The sequence below is a fragment of the Rhinatrema bivittatum genome, chromosome 5, assembly GCF_901001135.1.
Source record: "Rhinatrema bivittatum chromosome 5, aRhiBiv1.1, whole genome shotgun sequence".
Lineage (NCBI taxonomy): Eukaryota > Metazoa > Chordata > Amphibia > Gymnophiona > Rhinatrematidae > Rhinatrema > Rhinatrema bivittatum.
Genome location: NC_042619.1, coordinates 128,872,053 through 128,895,601, shown reverse-complemented (window position 1 = coordinate 128,895,601; position 23,549 = coordinate 128,872,053). Strand labels below are relative to the sequence as shown.

Sequence of the window (23,549 nt, the reverse complement as noted above, 5' to 3'; positions counted from 1 at the left end):
ATATATATATATATATAGTTAGTTGTGCATTGAAAATTTCTAATTTAATCAGGGGTGGCTAATTCAGGTCCTCAAGAGCCACAAACAGACCAGGTTTTCAGGATACCACAATGAATATGCATGAGATAGAATTGCATACAACGGAAGCAGTGCATGCAAATCTTATCTCATGCAAATTCATTGTGGGTATCCTGAAAACCTGGCCTGTTTGTGGCTCTCGAGGATTGGAGTTGGTCACCCCGAATAAGATTTTAAACTTATCACTGGCAATGCAATGATGTCAATTTTAATAATCCTCTTGATCAAACAATAGCAATTTCGGTTTCAATTAGTATATGCATTGTTGTCAGTTTGGCGTTATTCTTTCAGCAGGTAGTATGAGCATGGATTCACCCTCACCTTTGATAAGGATATTTACCAGGGAATTTATGACTAAGAACGCCAGAAGCTGTGCACATGGGACTCTTACAGGTTTCACTTACAAACCTTCTTCCCCACCAAATTAATTTAGTCACATAAATCTCATCTCTTAAAACAGGAGCATTTTAAAGGGGGCTGCCAGCCTGGAGTATTCAGATCTGCATCTAGAGATGCTTGACAATGTCTACTGCCCAATTCCTCCCTCATGCTGAAGGACAAGGGAGGCTGTTTTCCTCAATATACTCAAAATATAGATTGTCAGTAAAAATACAAATGAATTGTTTTATTGTTTAATTTTAAAAAGACTATAAAAATTCATGATTTCAACCAAAAAAATACACCAAAATAATCCACTAACTGATCCATCAAGAATGAGAGATATTGTGCCATTTCACAGGCTCTTCCAAAGTTATACTGAGCTTTTTCAAAATTACAGCTAAAAACAAGAATTCTAAAGCTGAAATGAAGTGCTAAAAATGGTGAATCAGAACACAGAAGGGAAGGCGCCACAAATGCATAAGCACTGCTAGATATGGAGATATGCATGAAAGAAAAAAAAAAGTTACATCAATTTAGTCAAATATTTTGCTTTTCTCATCTTCATTAGCACCTTCAGCCATTGCACTATTTTCACATCTACATCCAAAATTCACCTCAATTTCAATTTTAGGAATTCTTTATCAAAGTTTAAAAAAAAAAAGGCACTGTCTTACGGGCAAGTCATATCCATCCATCTGTCTGGGACCTAGTATCAGCAAGAAAACTGGTAGACTGATTCTGATGAAATTTGAGATGAGAAAGGTAGACCCTATGTGAAGTTGAAAACGATACTTTCAGCAGGAGGACAGTATCAGGGAAGCTGGCAGGGCTTCCCAGGTCCTGACTGCCTAAGAAGCAGCAGAAAGATGGAGGGCAGAGATGAGTGAGAACTGGGGGTAAAAAGCACCTTTGGAAGTTTTGTGTAGTCCAAGTGCACCTTTCCAATCTTGTTTAAATCCCACTGATGTTCTTTGTAACATTCCATGTACCATGTTAAAACTTGCTTCTTCACAAGTAGTCATCTGAGCCCAAAACAGTTTGGCCTAAGTTCTTCACAATTTCTAAATGCCTAGATACCTTTTTTTTTCTGTATTTTTAAGCATGGTCAATTATTTTGGCTCAGTTGTATCCAGGGAATACTCTGTCACACACACGTCTATGACATGCTTTCCATAAATCTCACATATAAACTGAAGCCACATAATATAGCTATGCAGATAAATCAGAACAGGTTATACAAAAGTAGGTATCACAAAAGTTGTGTGTAAAAGAGTTCCATAGTAGTGCAATATTGAACTATCAAAAGCAGAGAAATCTAAATGCATAATTACAGATTTGTCACCCAAATAAATTCAGCAAAACAAACTAATTACAAGGCAGTATTTATCACTATAATATTTGCTAAAGATTCTAACTGGAATATTCTTACCTTTCATCTTCACCATCAACTAGAGGAGTAGACAATGGCAATGCCTTCAAAGGAAGAAGAGAACCAGGGGCCAAAATGCTGCTGCTGCTACTACTCCCATCCAAGGTAGCTGAAACGCCAACATTTCCATCGCCAGTGATAGCCTGTGGTAAGCCAGCTACTGAATGTTCCATAAGGCATCTAGCCTCTTCAATTCGAGTTGCCATTGACTGACTTAATGACATTACAGGGAAATGAGCAGAGCTTAGTGGAATCTGCTGTGGTACATTCTGTGCTACAGACAAGCTTGTTGCAATTATTGGGGGTTGACTAACACTTTGAACTAAATTCCCATTTTGTCCAGCTGAAGACTGCGCAGTGCTCAGTGAAGGGCCCAAAACTGTAGGAGCAGAAGGTATACCAGCAGGTACACTTGAACTAACTTGGTTAGCAGCAGGAATACCTGCAGCAGGAGGTATAGGGCTTACTGCAGGAATTTGCTGACTTGTCACTCCTTGGACCACAGATTCCATTGTTTGTGTCTGGGGCTGTACAGGCAACAAAGGATTCGGAGGTGCCATGATCACTTGTGGAAGAAGGCTGGAGACACTCACTTGCATTCCCTGCTGAAGAACACCAGGCTGTGGAGGCTGCAACACCTGTGAAGGTGGGGGAGGAGCACTTTGCTGCATAACTGCAGTTGAAGCTTGATTTACAGCAGATGGTTGTTGCACTACTGGAGGTATATTTCTTTGCTGACCAATACCCAAAATCTGACCACTTGCAGCTACAGAAGGCATTGTTGCTTGGGTATGTGCAATAGGTTGAGTTGTTGCCACTGAAGGTTGTGCTTGTACTGCTGTAGGCTGTATCTGCAGCTGCATACTTTGTGCTTGAACTAGAGAAACCGGTGTAACTGTTCCTGTAGGGCCAGGCTGCAGAGAGGGTATTGATGTCTGAAGTTTTGGGGGATGCTGTAAGTATTCCTGCATATTGCCTGTAGCAGAACTTTGAGTCACTGGCATAACATGCCCAGAGGACATTTGAGCAGCAGGGGTCTGTTGCTGTTGTACATATTTTATCTGTTGTTGTGGTACAGCTGATAGAGTTTGCACAGACTGTGTCTGCTGACTGTATGATAACTGTTGAGCCATGGTTGACACAGGAGGCTGCTGATGTCCTAGAGATGATGGTACATTTATGATATTTACTGGAGCTGACTGAACACCTGTTACAGTGTTTAAACTGGCTTGTGCAGCATGCTGAACCTGCTTTTGCTGTGAATAACTTACTTCTTGAGATTGCAATTGTACCTGGGCAAGTTGTGACTGAGAAACACTTTGAGGTATACCAGAGGATGAAACACTCTGAAGACCCAATATATCTATCTGTGGAGGGCCCAAGCCCTGAAATGCTTGCTGCTGTATGATAGAGGGTGCTCCCATTTCTCCACTTCCCACACTTTCTGTGTAATGACTCAAGGTGCTTACATTGCTGCTAACAGAACTCCCACTGGTGCTCTCCCTTTCACAGCTCACATCAAGAGGGTTTTGTTTTACGCTCTCTACAGTTTTGTTGACAGCTACTCCGTCTACAACTGCTACATTTTCTTTCTCATAATATTCAGTGCAAGTCCATCGACCCTTTTTAAAGGGTTCAGAACTGGAATCTAGTTTTACAACTCTAAACCTGGATGTGCTAGCTGAGGGCAGTTGCTGCTGGCCTGCAACTGATCCACTTGCTGTTCCTACAGATGCATTTGCAGCATTGCTAACACTGGAGGAAGCACTAGTGCCATTCCCAGTACTACTCAACATAGTTATATTAACATTGCCAACAGCTCCAGACATGGCATTTACATTAACAGTACTTGTGATGTGGCTGCCAAGCATATTGGTTGCCACTTTAGTATTAACACCACTCATGCTTGTAGCGTTACTTAATGCATTGGTAGTAAGACTTACACCTATACTGCCACCAGTACTTGCGCTGCGGATATTAGGCAACAGGGGTGCAGGTGTACCGGCAGAGGAAACAGAAGTCCCTGGAACAGTTAAGACAGAATCAGCAGCACTTCCAGCCATGGACAGTTTTCCAGATACAGGCCCAGAGGATGAGCCTGCAGAAACAGATGCACTAACTATCCCAGGGTGTGAAAGATGCTGATGTCCATGGTGTTGATGCGGGTGAACAGTCCCATTAATCATAACATTTTGCTGGGAGTGAGCAGGCAAATGATGATGAGGAAGGCGAGGCTGATTTGGAGAGACAGCCCCAGGAGTCTCAACCTCTTGAAAGTTATTTAAAGTCTCTTCCGATGAGCTTCTTCCAGGTTCTCCTAAGTCAGTAGCTCTGGATAAGGACACATCCAGTATTTCAGAAGAGGACAAATCTTCTGTGTGGGACTCATCCAGATCATCATAGCTTTCCGTGTCTTCTGCTATACTATTATTGGAGCTCATGCTAGCCGATATCTGGGCAGAGGTGACGCTAGTAATCTGGAAGCCGCTCTTCTTTTTCATCTGCGCTCCACTCTGCAAGAGAGGCTGCGGCTGAAGCTGAGACTGCGAGAGAAGGTTCAGGCTCTGAGGAGGCTGAGGATGCTGCTGCGGTGGTCCAGAAGAGGAAGATGCTGCAGAAAGGGGCGGCTGTATGAGCAAAGGAGGCGGGTAGTCCTCACTGGACCCGGCATTACCACCAAGGCTGGAACCCGCTGCATTCAGCACACTGCTGCTAACGCTACTAGTACTGCTGCCCCTTCTAGGGAACACAGCCGGGTGCGCCATCTTCCTCGCACTAATTTCTGCCGAGGAGTCGGGCTGATGCATGTCTGCGTTAGTGGGGTGCACGATGCTTTCCTGGGGAGAGGTATCCGTGGATAGAGGATACTAGAGGGCGTCCGATACCTCCCGGCCCCTCTTCTCCTGCTCTCTCGCTCCACCCCCACCACTGCCACCAGATTTAGGAAACCGGCATCTGCGCGCTCGGCGTGAGGTCCGTCTGACACTGCCAGTCCCCAACCAGTTCCAGCCCGCCTCCTCCTTATATTGTTAAAATTTCGCTTCGGCGTTCAGTTAAAAAAAAAAAAAAAAAAAAGGCAAAACATAACCCCAGCAACAATTGCCCATGTGATGGCCGGCAAAATCATCCACTTTCCGAAAGACAGAGGAGCGAAAAAAAAAAGCCCCCAGTTCAGGAGAATAGGCACCGGCGGGGAGGAGGGGAGAAGCGGTATGGTGCCGCCTCTTAGCAGTCAGAGCCGGGCCGCCGTTGCCGCCGGGGCAGTGCCGGAGGGGGCTCGGAGAGAGCGGGCGCAACAGCCCAGGGCCGGAGCCATCAGTGACAGTCCGAGTGGAGCGCAGTCATTGTCCCGCAGGAAGCGCCCGCCCCGCCTCCCCTCCCCCCGAAACACGCGAACGCTCTGGCTCCGTTCCTCTTACTATTACAAGAATAATAAAAAGATTAATTATGTGTGTGTGTATATATATATGTCATATATACACAGATATAGCTCTAGTCCTTCTTCGCAACGCGGCGGCTGCAGCTGTTTCACCCCCCCCGGTCCGGTCCGCAGTGCGCGAGGAAAGCCGCCGCCGCGAGGCTCGGATATTTATAGGGAGTTCGTTGTGACGCTTTCACTCTCTCTCACACACTTTTTCTTCCTTCCTTCCCCTTCTTTCTTTCTCTGTGTGAGGGCGTGCGGATCCGGCTCCCGGTTACAGCGGATCCCCAGCCTCGCGCAGCATTGAAGCTATGGGGAGGCTGGTCACTGAGGGGAGAGAGGGGAGGGGGGAGAGGAGAAGAGGCAAGATGGCAGCGGCCAGCGCAGCCGCACTCGGGCCGCAGACAAAGACAAGAGGAGGGCGCGTGGCCCAGGAGAGAAAGCGAGCCAGACGGAAATGGGCTCGTCGTCGCCTTTGCAGTTGGCGGAAATTGCCGAGAGGCTTCGGAGCGCTCGCTAAACGCCGGATCCAAAAGGGGGCGACTCCTACTGGGTAGAGAGTCGACGAGGATGCGCGAGGGAGAGGGCGGGCCCCTGCCCCTGCCTCCGCTGCAGGGGGCGGGGAGAGAGGTGGGGAGGAGAAAAGGCGCGGTACCAGAGATTCTGTTGCTACGGTGGTCGTGGACGCGGTAGGAGAGAGGAGCGCGCTTCGCGTGCACAGGGTCCTTCACTTAATCACCCAGGAGAGAGATACCACGTGCACAGTCTCAGCCCGCTCACAAGGCAAAAGCTCTGATGACATCATAGAGCCCCAAAGAAAGACATTCTGATGTCAAAACGCAGAGAAAAGGCAGCTGTCCTCACTGACATCTTTTTTTTTTTTAGCTTCTAAGGATCCAAATGAGATATCTTGTCATGTCTTCGAGAGGCAATCCTACATATTTTGGAGGTTCTCAATTACCATGCTTTCTATCCTGAAAAAATAATATCCTTATCTAAAGCACTGTAGTGGAGTGTTATGACAGGTCCAATATTACCAAAAACAGAGCAAAATGTGAAGGAAGTGTTTAGAAAAACAAAACAATAACTTAAGTGAATATTAAAAAAATTCCTAATTAAATATTCTGAAATAAAATCAATATATTTAAAAAATATTATGAGATGATTCATTTTATTGTACTGTAGGGAAGATTCTGTGTAGAAAATACTAGAGTGTTTTGCGTTTTGCTCCCCCATGTGGGAGTTGCAGATGATGTCACCTAGCTTTTTATCATCTCCCAAGATTAAAATAGTCTTGAACCCAAAAACTTCCCAGCCTCAAACAAAGGAGATAGTCCAAAAAGACAGTTAATTTAAAGTTCAAACTCCTCTGCATCAGGTCACTGTCGGGTCATAAAAACATTCTAGGTCAGACCAAGGGTCCATCAAGCCCAAAGGTGGCCAATCCAAGTCACAAGTATCTAGCAAATACCCAAACATTAAATAGTTCCCATGCTACTAATGCTGGCAACAAGCAGTGGCTATTCCCTTTTGATTAATAGCAGTTTATGGACTTCTCCAGGAACTTATCCAAACCTTTTTTAAATCCAGCTACACTAACTGCCTTAACCACATCCTCTGGCAATGAATTCCAGAGCTTCATTGTGCATTGAGTAAAAAAGAATTTCCTCTGAAGGCGAGATGGCACACTGCAGGTCTTCCTTACCCTAAATCCAACCTTCAATACACAAATGCCCCAATCCACTGCAACAAGGAGGACTAAAAATAAAATTAAAATTTTACTCTTTTTTTTCCAATTTTTGGAGAATTTCACCCTTCCTGTCTCTTACTTGATTTTTCCCCCTTTTTGTGTTCAAGACTATTTTTGTTCCACTGGAGCTGATGGCCCTTGGTACCCAGGACTCAGTAACCAAATCATTGGGAGAGTGGAGTCTTTCATCCTGAAAGATCCAGAAGTGTGGAGTAATTTGTTTAAAGGAGAGGATCCAAGACAACTGCATAAAGGGAAGGAAACCAGAGAATACAAAGTAAAGGTAACAAGAACTTTTTTGCTGCTTATTTAGAGAAAATACCAATGAAAATAGAATGCTTATCCAGCACTGCCTAAAGAGTTAAATTGGAACTTTATTCTACCTACCTTCAGTGGGAAGAACTGTTAAATAATTTGGGAATTAAAGGATGATTGAAATATTGTCAAACTGAATAATGTGGAGTAATTGGAAAGAAGTGCTTCCAGAAGAACATGCCATACTGGGTCAGACCAAGGGTCCATCAAGCCCAGCATCCTGTTTCCAACAGTATTTACACAGTATTCAAAGTGCGGTCTCATCATGGAACAATACAGAGGCATTATGACATTTTCGTTTTATTCACCATTCCCTTTCTAATAATTCCCAACATTCTGTTTGCTTTTTTGAATGTCGCAGTACACTGAACTGTTGACTTCAATGTGTTATCCACTATGATGCCTAGATCTCTTTCTGGGTGGTAGCTCCTAATATGGAACCTAGCATTATGTAACTATAACATGGGTTATTTTTCCTTATATGCATCACCTTGCACTTATCCACATTAAATTTCATCTGCCATTTGGATGCCCAATTTTCCAGTCTCACAAGGTCTTCCTGCAATTTATCACAAGCTACTTGTGATTTAACTACTCTGAATAATTTTGTATCATCTGCAAATTTGATTACCTCACTCGTCATATTCCTTTCCAGATCATTTATAAATATATTGAAAAGCATGGGTCCCAGTACAGATCCCTGAGGCACGCCACTTGCCCACTCCCCTCCACTGAGAAAATTGTTCATTTAATCCTACTCTCTGCTTCCTGTCTTTTAGCCAGTTTGTTATCCATGAAAGGACATCGCCACGTATCCCATGACCTTTTACTTTTCTTAGAAGCCTCTCATGGGGAACTTTGTGAAATGCCTTCTGAAAATCAAAATACACTACATCTACCGGTTCACCTTTATCTACATGTTTATTAACTCCTTCAAAAAAGTGAAGCAGATTTGTGAGGCAAATCTGCCTCACAAATCTGGCTTGGGTAAAGTCATGCTAACTTTGTTCCATTAAATCATGTCTTTCTATATTTTCTGTGATTCTGATATTTAGAACACTTTCCACTATTTTTCCTGGCACTGAAGTCAGGCTAACTGGTCTGTAGTTTCCCGGATAGCCCCTGGAGCCTGTTTAAATATTGGGGTTACATTAGCCACTTTCCAGTCTTCAGGTACAATGGATGATTTTAATGATAGGTTACAAATTTTTACTAATAGATCTGAAATTTAATTTTTTAGTTCCTTCAGAACCCTGGGGTGTATACCATCTGGTCCAGGTGATTTACTACTCTTCAGTTTGTCAATCAGGCCTACCACATCTTCTAGGTTCACCGTGATTTGGTTCAGTCCATCTGAATCATTACCCATGAAAACTTTGCTAAATAAGTGGAGTCCCAAGTTTATTAATCTTCCTATTGTCTTATTACTTATTGACTTTAATTGGTTTAAAGATGAGGTGAGAGAGGTTATAATATCTAAAATAACATCTTTCAAGAAATGGAAAAGGGATCTGAATGAAGAAAACAGGAAACAGCATAAGCACTGGCAAGTCAGATGCAAGGCAATGAGAGAATTTGGAAAGAAGCTTGCTGTGGAAGCAAAAAGTCATAATAAAAACTTTTTCAAGTACATTCAAGGTAAAAAGCCTGCAAGGGAGTCATTTGGACCATTAGATGATCAAGGGGTAAAAGGAGCACTTAGGGATGACAAAGCCATAGCAGAGAGACTAAATGAATTCTTTGCTTCATAATTCACTGAAGAAGATGTAAAAGATATAACCATGCAAAAATTGCTTACCGCTGACCAATTATAAATTAAAGACAAGTGGAAAAGAGAATCATACAGAAAATAATCCTCCTTGTCTATATTCTCAAAGGTAATGGTAACTTAATGATGCAAGCAATATTAATGTATTAGAATGACCTTCATAATGGGCGTCGTCGATATGTTTTCTCATCTCATACTCTGCCTTATATATAATCATTGGTCATATATCAATGATTTTTTTAAAAGGTATACCCATACTCATGCCAGAAATGATATTCAAAGGTGATGATTCAGGGAACTGAAATAAATCTTAGTGAACCTGGAAGATGTACTAGGGCAAATTGACAAATTAAAGAGTAGCAAGAGCCAAGATGGCGGCGGAATAGCAGCACAGCTCTGGACGCTCTCCATGTTTCTCCTGTTTCCACTTGTTTTTTCTTCCTTCTCGGACCGAAATACCTCCGAAGCGAAAAGGTAGAGTAAGGGTGTACCCCGCAGCCCCTTCTCTACCTCCAGGACAGCGTACTATAACGGAGTTGGCTGCCGGCTTTTCAATACAGGGGGAGCAGTTCTCCGCTGAAAGGATCGCGGGAGGAGCCGCGAACGATCTTGGAGAGACCACTCTTAGCCCCCCAGACTCAAGGATGCCTCCGGTGCCGATTCCCCAAAACTTCTCAAGTCCGGTGAGTGCAGAGGCGGCCCTGACGGGATTAGATAATGCAGCTGCGGGTGCCACCGTGGGAAGTGGGAGTAATGTTCAAGGCCCGGAAGGGGGAAGCATGGCTGATTTGCAAACGGCGAGCCCCAAACTTGAGGCAGTATTTTCTATTAATACCTTAACTGATGAAGTTTTGGAATCTGAAGCTGCAAAAACCATGTTCCCTAAACCTCCGATAGTGACCATGGATTCCTTATGGGGACTGTTGGCACAGATGGGGGTTGCACTACAAGCAGTTTCTTTACAGCAAAATAGTGTTTCTTCAAAATTAGAAACTGATACCTGAGACTTCTATTCAAGGAGTGAGAACCAAGCACAAAGGATGCAAGCTCTGGAGGAACAGACTAAGAAGTTCCAAGATATCCAGGTGGCACTAGTCCAGGATCGAGTTAACCTGAATAGGAAAATGGAACAGTTGGAAATCAAGACTAGAAACTTGAACCTTAGGTTCATTAACTTTCCTAAGGTTCTTGGAGAACAACCAAGGATAACTCTGAAGAAATATATGACAGAGATACTAAAGATTGCACCTGAAAATATACCAATATTTAATAAAGTATATTTTCTTCCTCTTGCAAGAGTAAGAGAAGAAGCAGTGACACCTACGATCGATATGGCAAATTTAACTGCCTTCCTAGAGACTTCTACGTCTGAAATTATAGAGGGGGCAACCCTCCTAGTGTCTTTTATATACTCACAGGAACTTAGTTTAATTATGGGAAATTATTTTCAGAATATGAGAGTGGAGTTTATGGGTAAGGTAGTGCAAGTGTTCCCCGATCTGGCCACAGTAACCCAGGAAAGGAGGAGAGGGTTCCTTGCCATGCGGCAAGGGGCTCGCTCCATGGGCGCTGTATTTATTCTAAGATACCCGTGCCGTTGTATTTTAAAAATGGATATCACCTATGTGGTTTTTGTTCCCGAGCAATTGAAGGCACTGTTGGATAATAAGAGAAAAGTGTTACCTAGCCCCAATATCCAGAGTGTCAATGAGTCTTGAGTCATAGAGATAAATAAGAAAAAGCATAACCGCTAAGCTTGTACTTTATCATAAATGTTTTCTTCTGTTTAATCTCCTCATAATCCAAGCATAAGCCCCCTCCCAGTTCATATTTGAGGTCAATGTAAGTGAAATGTTTCTCTTTATTTAAATTTGTTAAACGGTATTTACTGTGTACTAATATATGTTTTGTTTCTTTGTTTCTGTGCAAAGGGGATATTCTTTGTATAATTTGAAATAATTCAATAAATAGAAAATTTAAAAAAAAAAAAAAAAAGAGTAGCAAATCACCTGGACCAGATGGTATACATCTCAGAGATCTGAAAGAACTGGTAAATGAAATTGCGGACCTGCTATTGGAAATCTGTAAACTATCAATAACATCATCTATGATACCTAAAGACTGGAAGGTTGCCAATGTCACACAAATTTTTAAAAAGGGATCAAGGGTGCTTAATCCCTTTGATGCTTTGATGCTTTTAATGCAACTGCAACACTGTTCCCTGCTTAAACATCAGGGGAATAAGAGGAATTTGATTCAGACGACAACCGAGGGTCCCGACTTCCATTGCTTGGGATACTGTTTAAGCGAACATAAAGGAAAAAGCACAGGACTGCTTCTATGGCCAAGTCCTAAAGGAAACAAAGAAAGTGTGCATGGGGGTAACTTGCTTTTGTAGTGGTTACTAACCTTAACCAAATAAAACTTGATACTTTTGATGCAACTCCAACATTTCTCTCTGCTTCAATGGCAGGGGAAACGGGAATTGGATTTAGACAGCAAGCATCGAGGGCCCCGACATTTATGGTTTGTGGAACTGATGAGCATGGGGGTAAACCAGCACAGTGCAGCGCTTACTACCCTTAACCAATAAGCCTTGATGCTTTTGATATAACTGAAACATTGTTCTCTGCTTCCAAGGAGGTGGGTGGGTGCTGAAAGAAAAGAGAAATATGGATTCAGGGACAACCAACATGAGCCATGACTTTTTTACAGTCTGGGGTCCTGTTGTTCAGACATTAAGAAAAAAGACACAGGACTGCTTCTACGGCCAAGTTCATAAGCAAAATATGTCAAGCAAAACTGACTGATACTTGGGGGTAACCTGCACAGCATGGCAAATGCTATCATGGGAAGCTTGCTGGGCAGACTGGATGGACCATCTGTCCTTTTCTGCCCTCATTTCTGTTTCTATGTTTCTATGATCCAGGAAATTACAGACCAGTGAGTCTGACATCTGTGCCAGGCAAAATGGCAGAAACTATCATAAAGAACAAAATTGCTGAACATATAGATAAGCATAGTTTAATGGGACAAAGCCAATATGGATTTAGCCAAGAGAAGCCTTTGCTACATTTTTTTGAAGGCGTAAATAAACATGTGGATAAAGGTGAGCTAATTGATATAGTGTATCTGGATTTCTAGAAAGCATTTGACAAAGTCATGAGAGACGTCTTAGGAAATTAGAAAGTCATGGGATCGGGGGTAGTGTCCTATTGTGGATTGCCAACTGGTTAAAAGATAGAAAATAGAGAGTAGTGCTAAATGGTAAATTTTCCTAATGGAAAAAGGTGAATAGTAGAGTGTCCCAGGGATCTGTTCTGGGACCGATGCTTTTAAATATATTTATAAATGATCTGGAAATGGGAACACCAAGAGAGGTGATCAAATTTGCTGATGATACAAAATTATTCAAAGTTGTCAAATCACAAGAGGATTGTGAGAAGTTGCAAGAGGACATCACAAAAATGGTAAATTAAATTTAATGTAGACAAGTGCAAAGTGATGCGCTTAGGGAAGAGAAACCCAAATTATAGCTACAAAATGCAAGGTTCCACCTTAGGAGTCACCACTCAGGAAAAGGATCTAGGTGTCATCACTGAAAATATGTTGAAATCTTCTGCTCAGTGTGTTTGCGTCCCAGCCACGTGGGTGCCGCAACTGGACCTGCTCACCTTGCGCTGCCCTCAACCAACCTCGGTCTCACCGCTGCTGCCAGCTCCCACCATCCCCATCGATCACCACAGCCCTCTCCAGCTTCCTCCATGCCGCAGGCCTCGCAGCAGAGCTCCCATCGGGGCTCCTCGTCTTCGCCCACTTGGCCCCACCCCTAGGCATGCGCGCGGCCGACGTCCTCAGATTTAAAGGGCCAAGCGCAGGAAGACCAATGTGGGCACAGATTGATGATATCACATGAAAGCCCTATATATAGGGAGGCCCTGTCCCCAGGACCTCGCCTTGGCAGTTGGGTCGACACTGTGGTGTAGTAGTTTGCTGAATCCTGTGTTCCAGTGCCTCCTTGTTCCAGCGTCTCCTTGTTCCAGCGTCTCCGTGTGTTCCTGTATCCTTACCTGTATCCTTACTCAGGTCCAGTCCAGTCTCTGGTATTGACCTCGGCCTGCCTGACTACTCTCTTGCCTGCTGCCTGGAATTGACCACTGCCTGCCTGACCATTCTCTTCATCTGCTGCCTGGAACTGACCACTGCCTGCCTGACCACTCTCTTGTCTGCTGCCTGGAACTGACCCTTGCTTGCCTTGACTACGCTCGGACTGACCTTGGTATTGACCCCTGCTTTGGCTGACCACTTCTGGACTGATACTCTGGCTCTGACCCTTGCGCTTCACTCGTTCACTCTCTTCTGACCTACTGTGACTACCAGACCAACCTGCTTGGAATCTACCTGCGGCCTTCACCTGACTAGACCCGCAGACGCTGCCTGCCTCGCCCGGAGAACCTTCCTGAACTGTTACCTCCTTGAGGTCTCCGGAGCTTCCGGTTCGGGTCTAGTCCATCCTCTCTGCATCAGCCGCGCACCCTTGCTTGTGGCGGGCACACTCCTCCGCTACCTTTCCAGTCCAGGCGGTCCGGGTACCCAAGGGCTCAACCTGCCGAAACCCCAGACTGTTATTGGCGAAGCTCCAGCTAGCCTCTGTCTCCACGTGTGCTCCGCCTCCTGGTGGCAGGCGCTCTCTGGGTCCAACCAGAGGGCCGTAACAATCCTGCACCAGGCCAAGAGTCCACCTCCAGCGTAATAGGTTGCCAAGGCCATGGACTCGGCAGAGTCTCCTGCCTTGGAGGCCATCCCTGGTCTGGTCACTTGTGTCCAAGAGCAACAACGGATCATGGAAGTGTTGGCTTCTTCCGTGGAAAAGATGCGTTCTCAATTTGAGGAATCTGCCATGTCCAACCCAGGGGCTCTTGCCCATACCTTGCCCTCGCGGGCACCGCTGGCCCTCCCAGCTCCACCCCGTTTCAATGGGGATCCTCGACTCTGTCAAGGCTTCATAAATCAATGTTATATGCAGTTCTCACTGCAACCCACGCTTTTTCCTGATGAGGCAAAAAAAATTACATTCATCCTCTCGCGTCTTGAGGGGAAGGCCTTGGCATGAGCTTCCCCACTCTGGGAGCGTTCTGACGCAATCCTTCGCCAGCTCCCTCGGTTCATCTCTGTCTTCCGACACACCTTCGAGGACCCAGGCCGACAGGCGGTCACTGGCCACCACCTACTCCACCTCCATCAAGGCTCGCACTTGTTTGCTGAACATACAGTGGAGTTTAGAACTCTAGCAACAGAGTTGGGTTGGCAAGAAGACTGCCTATGTTATGGTTTTGAGGTGTTGGAATGGATTCTTGGGTACTGTGGTGGTGGCCACTCCCATGGGGAGGAGCCCCGTGAGGAACCGCAGTACTAGGCTAGACTCGAGACACGCAAACACAGAAGATTTGTCTTTATTATACAGCTGAATGATACCACCAGAGGTGGCAATAGTGAGGTGATCCAGTAGTAGCAGTCCAGGGCCCTCGGCAGAGGAGACCCGTCCCACAAAGGTAGATGTTAGCAGCACACGGTAGTATAGGGAGTTCCAGATGCAGGTTCCCAGTGCTGAGCTGTAGATGAGACAGACTGACAAAGGTTAGATTACTCACTAAGTTGGTAGTTGTATTGATGGAGATCCCGACAGGCAGAAGTAGTTGGATTGCAGGCACCAAGGCAGGGAGAGCAGGCCCTTGAGGCGCGAGTACCTGGTATCACATAAAAAGCATAGGGCCCCAGAGGAATGGGTACCCAGGTTAGATGAATAACCCCGAAGGGCAGAGAGAGCTTCCAGCAGCAGCACGGAAGCGGCAGAATAGCTTAGACCAGAGGCATTCCAATCCTTGCTAACTTGAGTTGTTAGCAAATGAAGGGCAGGCTAAATACCCGATGGTGTGACGTCACTTGAGGGGGACGCCCCCGAGGTTCCTGCCATGATGTGGATAAAGACGTGGGTGGCGTGCACGCACGCACCCTAGGAGGCCCTCAGGAGAAACATGGAAGATAACCTTGCCATTGCCGTCCGGGGACACTGGAGAGAGCGGCATGAAGACGCGGCGGCAGCCATCTTCCCAAAGCTAGAGGAGAGAGCAGGAAAAAAGGTGAGGCACAGAGGTCAAAACCGTCTGGGACCGACAGACACAACAGCCTGTGGGCACTCTATCTCGAGGGACTGCCTTCTGCCCTTAAGGATGAACTAGCTGCCCGCGAGATCCCCGTATTTCTGGAAGACCTGATCTCCCTGGTTGGTAGAATCGACAACCGCCTTTGGCAACGGCATCAGGAGGTAAGGGTCCTTCGACCTCCTGCCCTACGATCACCCCGTTTGGTGAGTCCTTGGTTGAAATATTTCTTTTTGCTATTAATATGGTTTTACGATTATGATTGATATTTTATATATTTCTTGAATTTATTATTTGATATTTTATGAGGAACAGTGGTTTCTGTTTTTGCATTGCCGCACTGTATATAGAATCTGGCTTTTTGTGATGTCCAGTTCGGTTTTTCACTGCACATTTATATTTCTACTTTATGGTCTCTTTATTCTGTATTTGGTGAGGATTTGTCAGCGTTTTGCATGTGTGAGAGAAGTGAAGTATTCTACTAGGGTGTAGCTTCTGTGTAGGCTAGTATAGCAGCCTGGCTTGTAGGGATGTACATTCGTTTTGAACGTATGCGCAATCTGCAAAGTCCCTATTTGTTGCATTCGTGGGGTTCCAAAATGTATGGCGAACCCCCACGAATGCAACATATTATTAACGAATAAACCCCCCACCCTCCTGACACCCCCCCCCCCTCACCAAGTCTTGCCAAAAGTCCCTGGTGGTCTAGCGGAGGTCCTGGAGCGATCTCCTGCACTCGGGCCGTTGACTGCCGGTATTCAAAATGGCGCCAATAGCCTTTGTGACCCTATGTCACAAGGGCTACCGGTGCCATTGGTCAGCCCCTATCACATGGTAGGAGCAAAGGACGGCTGGCGCCATCTTGTGCTCCAGAGATCTCATCCAGAGATCAGCATTGCGTTGCTGGGTCTCACTCCTGTGCATGCAAGTTCAGCAAGGTCTTCAAGTTACGTGCAAGATCTAGAGAATTCTAGTCTCAGCTCATCTCATGCTCTGATGCGTCAGCCTGCCAGTGGTGTGGGCTGCGACCAACCCCGAGGTTCTGCAGGTTATGCTGTGGCACAGGGGCTCATGAGCATGTCCATGCTCTGTTTGCAAAATTGTGCATGTGTGTGAGAGAGAAGATAATATTTGTGTGGCCCTTCCTCCCCCAGTTTATGACAATCTCAGGGGGACTGGAATTTAGATCCCAGGTATGAAGAGCAGGAGATTTTGTAATCCTTATTAATTGTAATTATTAGGTGTAATTTGATTATCTGCTGTTTTGAAATATTTAATTTTTGTGGGGGGGGGGATAGAACATTTTTTAATTATTGGATTTTCTATTCATCAGATGTTTTGAAATAATTTATTGGTATTTGGGGAATTTTCAATATTTTATTCATGAACTGGTTTGAAATATTCTTTTTATAAATATGATTTTACTATTATGATTGTTTTATGATTTTACTATTATGATTGTTTTATATTTCTTGATTTTATTATTTAATGTTTTATGAATGATTGGTACTGTCTTTGTTTTAGAGGCTGGCTTGTTGTGGGTTCCAGTTCAGTTCTTCTCAGCATGTTTCTGTTTATATTTTTTATCTCTTTATTCTGTATTTGATCAGGGTCTCTCTGTGATCTGCATATGGTATTTTGCTGGCATGTAATTTCTGGGTAAGGATCTATTGCATCCTGGTTTCCTAATAAGAGTTTTATTGATGTTCGAGGGTTGTTGCATTTGGTGGATCATGGCCTCTCGCAAGCCACTGCACTCACCTTCTGCCCAGGCCGGGCCCTGACACTCCGATGCCAGGGTCGACCTCCGAGGCAGCATGACTCTGGACCCAGCTCTCCTTCCACTCTGGTGGCTCCCGTTGATGCTGGCTCAACTTCCCCTCTGATCGCATAGCAGGTTGCTGTGCACGGCCCCCTTCCGATGTCACTGTCTTCCCGGGGCTCGCTGTCCTTAGGGTGCGTATGTGCCAACAGCACATAATTTAAAGGGCCAGTGGTGGGAATCCTGGAGAGGCGCCCTTCGATGACATCATTGGCCTTGCTGTATATAAGGACTTCGTGGATGCCCTTTCAGTGCTTTGGCAATAGGTTGACTACCCTCCGGTAGTGCTAGTTGCCACTTCATAGTTTCTGTGTGCCTGCTCGCTGCTTCATCTCTGTTCCTGGCTCCTGGTTTCTGTGTGCTGTCTTCTTGTGTTCTCACTCTTCATCTCCTGCTTCAGTCTTCAGCCTTTAGTCTCCTCCTTGGTCTCCCCTTGTCTGTCTTCAGCGTCTTCTCGTGCTCCCTTGCCTCCTGTTCTGTGTTCTTCTACTGGACTTCCAGCTTGATCTTGATTCTGGACCCTGACGCTGCTGATCTTCCGCCTGCCTCTGACCTTGGACCTCACCTTGTTTTGAATAAACTCCACCTGCCTCCAACCCTTTGCCTGGATCATATCTGATTCTCCACCTGTCTTTGGCCTTCAGCTTGAACCATGACACCGCACACTCTTCGTTTGCCTCGGACCTCCGCTCAGACCACTACCTTGAAGTCCTCTATCTGCTATGGGCCTTCACTCCACCACGTTCTAAACCAACCCAGCTCTCCTTCTGCACTGGTCTGCAATACCTTCACCTCTAAGTTTCTCCATCAATACAGAGGCCTGCATCTAAGACCAGCTGGCCTCATCACTCAAGGGCTCAACTTAAGGGGAATGTGGGCTGGTATTGGCAAAGTTCCAGTTGGGTCTCTGCCTCATCTAGCTCCGCTTACCTAGGGTGGGAATCTGCAGGGCTCCTCCCCGCAGGTAGTGCTAATTGCCCCTCAGTCCAAGGGACCACAGCGCCAACAAGGGCCTGGTGTAATATGTGCAGTGTTGCCTTTTCATAGATAAGGTTGTTAGGGTTGTCTTGCTATGGGAGGTTTTCTATATTGTAATGGTAATTTCATTTATTTATAGCTTTCTGAGGGCCAAGCCCACATCCAGCACACATTACAAAAAGTCTAATTCCATAGGAGTTCCAAAGGTCTTTTTTGCAGAGTTTTCTGGAGAGTGCACGTATGTTGTAAGTGATATGTTTGTCTCAGAAAATTGTACTTTTGAATGTTCTTTTTCATGTAAAATTTGTTATAAATGCATAATTTAAAAGTGTGTGTCTGTAAAGGGTATGGGAGAGAGTAGTGTGTGTGTGAGGGGGGGGAGGGGGAAGGTGGTGTGTGGGTTCTGGGGGGGAGGAGAGCGTGTCAGTTTTTTAACATATAGATTGCAGGATGGAGCTGGGCTTTATTTAATGGGCCCGGGACAAGCACTGAATGAATCGGGGGGGTGGGGGGGCAGCACAGTACTGTTTTTTTGTACAGGCCAGCAAAAAAGCTAGCACCATCCCTATCAATGGCTCATCCTTATCCACATGTTTATAAATACCTTCAAAAATCTAATAGATTATTTATTTAAAGGATTCTATTAAAGCAAGACTTCTTTTTACTAAATCTATGTTGGCTCTTCCCCCATTAAGCCCTTTCTATTCACATGGCTAGTAATTTTATCTTTAAGAATAACTTCTACGATTTTGCCTAGCACTGACATCAGGCTGAATGGTCTATAATTTCCTAGATTACCTTTAGAGCCCTTTTTAAAAATTAGCATTACATTGGCCATCCTCCATTCTTCAGGTACTGTGACAGTTTTTAATGATAGGTTACAGATTATAAATACCAAGTCTGCAGTTTCTTATTTGACTTCATTCAAAACTCTGGGGTGAATACTATCTAGACCTGGCAATTTGTTACTCTTTAATTTATCAGTTTGCTCTATTACATCTTTCATTATCACAGTGATTTGTTTCAGTTCCTCTGAATCATCACCATCAAGGAATGTTACCAGTGTGGATATCTTCCCAACATCCTTCTCAGTTAAGACCAAAAGCAAAGAATTAATTCATTTTTTTCTGCTATGGCCTTGTTCTCCCTGTGTGCCCCTTTTACCCTTTGATCATCTAATGGTCCAACTGACTCCCTTACAAATTTCTTGCTTCAAATTTACTTGAAAAAAGTTTTTTTTAATTAGGATTTGCATCTATGGCAAGCTTCTTTTCAAATTCTTTCTTGGCCCGCATTAGTAATGTTTTACATTTAGCTTGCCAGAGCTTATGTTCTTTTCTATTTTCTTCATTTGGACCTGCTTTCCATTTTCTGAAAAATGTCCCTTTGGCTTCCATTGCCTTTTTCACCTCATCATTTAATCATGCTGGCAGTGGTTTGGACTGCCAACTTGACTCTGACAGCTTCTCCCAGTAATTCCCTTCACTGCCAGGCTCATTCCTCACAGCACCACCTAATGGTGACTCTCTGTTATAGCACATCACCGATTTACAAGTTTACTCTATCATGACACTCACTGTAATTTCAAGTTGGTGGTATTGACCAGGATTCCCCCCACCCTCTGCCTCCTAGAATAAACAGTAACATAGAGATCTTCAGTTCAGAATGAATCACTCAAAGAATGTGCTGGATATTTTCAGTGGGGGAAAGAGAAAGGGAAATTCAGTTTTGACATTTTGGGTGCCCTGGGGCAGATACCATTATCCCCTTCTCATCTATATTCCATTATTGTAATAAGGATGGAGAAGAAAAGAACTAGAAATGGAAATAACCACTGATGGAGTGCAGTGGATGGTACAAGGTTGTGATACCTTATGATGATGATGCAGATTCCAGCAACTGACTCAAAACCTTTTACAGACCCAATATCAAGTGGCTGCTACAATGTTTAGTCTCCCTCTGCTCAATAGGAGCAACCCTGTATAGTGAGACTCTTTCTGGAATGGTCACAGCTGTCCAGTCGTTTCCCCTCTTTTCCTCTTTAAGCACTTTCACTCAGACTGGAATCTCTCTACTTACATCTTTTTCTCCCCTCTTTCCTTTACTATCTTCTCAAACCTGTGCTCCAACCTTCTCTTCACTTATCCTTGCCCCCCCCAAACCCTCTCGCTTTCTACTAGCAAAACATTTCCTTCACATCTCCTCACAACCATTCTTGTTCTCCTTGATTGTCTCCTCTCGTCCCGTGCAGTCTCTTTAATGTTTCCATGTTTCATTCCTGCCATCCTATAATTTTGTTTCTAATTGCCTCTCCCAACTCTTTTCTCTTTCTCACTGATTCTCTTTGTTCTGTCTTGATAAACTACTCCCTTACTGCTCCCAGGGCAGGTCCTAGGGGGGTGTAGGGCCAGGGACAAGCGTCAGCATGGGGCCTCTAGGCAGGTAGGGGAAATGTGTCTGAGAGGGGTCTGTGGCAGCTCATTAATTGCTTCCCAAGGAAAGCTGCCAGAAGTGCTTACCAAAGCAACCTTCTAGCATCTTCTGCCCAAGTGTGTGAACCAGAGCATCCCAGTTCCACTTAAAAAAAAAATCCAAAGCAGCAAGTACATGGGTCTTTATAAACATGCAGCAGGGAGCAGTCACTCTACTCACCATTCCCTAAGTAATCACTGACTACCCCTTCCTTCTAGTACTTCCTCTCCCTACTCTGGTTTTTGTTATGCTTGGTGGTTCACGGGCTGCTCCCACGAACCGCCACACTCACCCTCCTGGCCTGACTCCTGAGACACAGCAGGACGCCAGCCCAGTCACGCTGCTTCTCAGTGGCGGTGGGATGCCACTAGAACAGCTCCTGGATCCACTCTGCAGGATGCTGCTAGCGTACTTGCACAGCATATCTCCTTAGGTGCGTGCGCACGATCTCCCCACATTTAAAGGGACTGTGGCAGGAAAGCCCATGCAGCCCCTATTGATGATGTCAGTGCTTTGGTCCTATAAAAGGGCAACATGCCAAACACAGCTTGCCTCAGCAACAGGTCAAACTACTTGCTAAGTGGTGCGTGTTGCTTCCCAGCGTCTCGGTCTTCATTCCAGCATCGTTTTCGGTCTTCATTCAGCCTCTCTTCAGTTGTCATCCAGCTGTCTCCAGTTTGTCTTCTGTCTTTATCCTCATCTGTTCCTTCCACATTGTCCATCTTTTCTGGTCTTCGCCTACCCGCCCTGCCTATCCATCCCTCTGCTCCTCTACTCAGATGGATATCTGATTTGACCTCAGCCTGGACATCAGATGCGCTTGACCGTTCCTGCCTCTGACCATTGCTTGAATCCCAGATTCCTCTGACTGCCACCTGCCTTGCCTACAACCCAGCTATCTACGGACCTCTTTTGCCTTCAGAAGAGACCCACCTAAGTCCTGCCAGCCCCAGCAACCAAAGGCTGGACCCACGAGGGAACAAGGGCCAGTATAGGTGAAGGTCCTGATGGGTCTCTGCCTCATCTGGTTCCGCCTGCCAACGGTGAAAACCTGTAGGGCTCCTCCTCCCTGCAGGTAGAACCAATCCTGCCTTGGCCCAAGGGGCAACAGATACAGCAAATCTTTAACCCCTTTTAACTTGCTTATTGAGAGTCACTCCCTCACATTTATCACTTCCAGTCCTTTTACTACAGTACAATCGTCCTCTGCTTTCTCAACCAGACATATCATTCACAACACACATGGTGGCATCTGTAATAAACATACTGAAATCAAATAATGAAATGTACAAAGTAAATATTTTATTACAATATATAATATTTATATATTTTTTCAGGGGTGCATTGGGGATTAAAAGTAGCGTCCCCTCTTCTGATACTTCTTGAGTGACTCCATGTTGGTCCTCTCTGGCAGTATGAGCACTCTCCTTTTAGGGTAGCACTAGATAGTGTGCAGGCTGTATAAGAAAAAAGAATCATAAGATACCTTTTTCTCATTCTCCAGTCCATCTTTCTTGACTGTATGACTAGGGGCTGATTTACTAAAGTGCACTACCATGTGATAATGCACTTTACTGACATACTTTAGTAAATAGGCCCCATTTAATGTAATGTATGCTGTGTTAAAATTGGCCATTATGCACATTAATAATGTGCATTGCTGGGGCTGATTTTTAGCATGGCTTAATAAAACAATCCCTCAGCTTTAAAAAAAAAAAAAAAAAAAAGGAGTTCAGCCCAGTGGCAGGATAGAGAATTGATTGATTATTTTAAATTTATTTATTTATATATCACTTTTCAGCACTTTGAAGCAGATTACATTCAGATACTGTGGATATTTCCCTGTCCCCAGAGAGCTCACAATCTAAGGGCTTCATTTAAGGCTTTTTCCCTATTATATGTTTATGGGGAAAATGTTTAGTAAAAAGGGACTCAGACCTAGATTAATCAAAAAGCTATAAATATAGCAAAAATCGCGTTTGCGATAAAAAAACAGGCGTGGTTAGGCTAATTTGTAGCCTGCCACATCAGGCATGTTGCACCAGCGCATTGTATCAGCACATAGCACATTGTGTCAGTGCATCACACACTGCATCACTGCAACGCGTGTTGCATTACCGCGTGCCACGTCATGTTATGCGGCTAGCATAAATTAGTGCGTGGTGCATTATTTTTTCAGTTTATATATCCTGGCTTCCTGCAGCTGCCTCTTTGAGGGGGTGTCAGGTGTGGGAGAGAGAGGAGAAGACAGTTGGTGAGTAGTTTAGTGGGATTAGGAGCTTTTTCTGATTCAATTACCTGAGTGCGTTTTCTGGTCATCTGTTGCCATATGTTTTCCTTTATCTTGATCTTATATCTTCTTTGTTGGAGTGAAAGTTTTTGTTTGTTTGTCCAGTTTGTCTGTCTTTTGGTGTGAAAGAGTGATGGTGGAGGAGTGGCAGGGTGAGAAGGAGTGATATGAGTGGAGGAGTGAGGAGGAGTGGTGTGAGTGGAGGAGTGAGGAATGGTGTTGGTGGAGGAGTGTGGAGGAGTGAGGAGGAATGGTGTGAGTGGAGGAGTGGGATTGGTGGAGGAGTGGTGTTTGTGGTGAGGAGGAGTGAAGAGGAGTGAGGAGGAAGGAGCGTGAGAGGCGTGGAGAGAGAGGAGAGGCGTGAGGAGAGGAGGGGGAAGATGGAGGAGATGAGGCGGGAGGACCAGGGCAGGAGTGCTTGGAGGTGGAGTAGGAATAGGAGTAGGGAAAGGAATAGAGATAGGCAGGAGGGAAGGGATAGGAAGAGGCGGGAGGGAGAAGGGGATAGGCAGGCGAGGACAGAGGGAGGAAGACGGCAGGCTAGGGATAAAAAGAGAGGGCAGAGGGGAAGGAGTTTGGGCAGGGGGGAGGAAGAGAGGGGAGTGGGAGGGAGAGTGAGGAAAGGGAGGACACCTCTCGGAAACGGAAGTGGCATCCCCTTCTGGCAGGCAGGCAGTAGGATGC

The 23,549-nt window shown here is 45.0% G+C and overlaps 1 protein-coding gene across 1 annotated transcript in view; it reads right to left on the bottom strand.

Moving 5' to 3' along the window:
• The window catches only part of TSC22D1 (TSC22 domain family member 1), a 302,706-nt gene extending 296,861 nt beyond the window's left edge, over positions 1–5,845 (bottom strand). The window contains exon 1 of the mRNA XM_029602915.1: positions 1,889–5,845. Coding sequence (XP_029458775.1) covers positions 1,889–4,695 — 2,807 coding nt within the window. The 5' untranslated portion in view covers positions 4,696–5,845. The remainder of the gene's footprint in view (positions 1–1,888) is intronic.
• Positions 5,846–23,549: the final 17,704 nt, after the last annotated feature.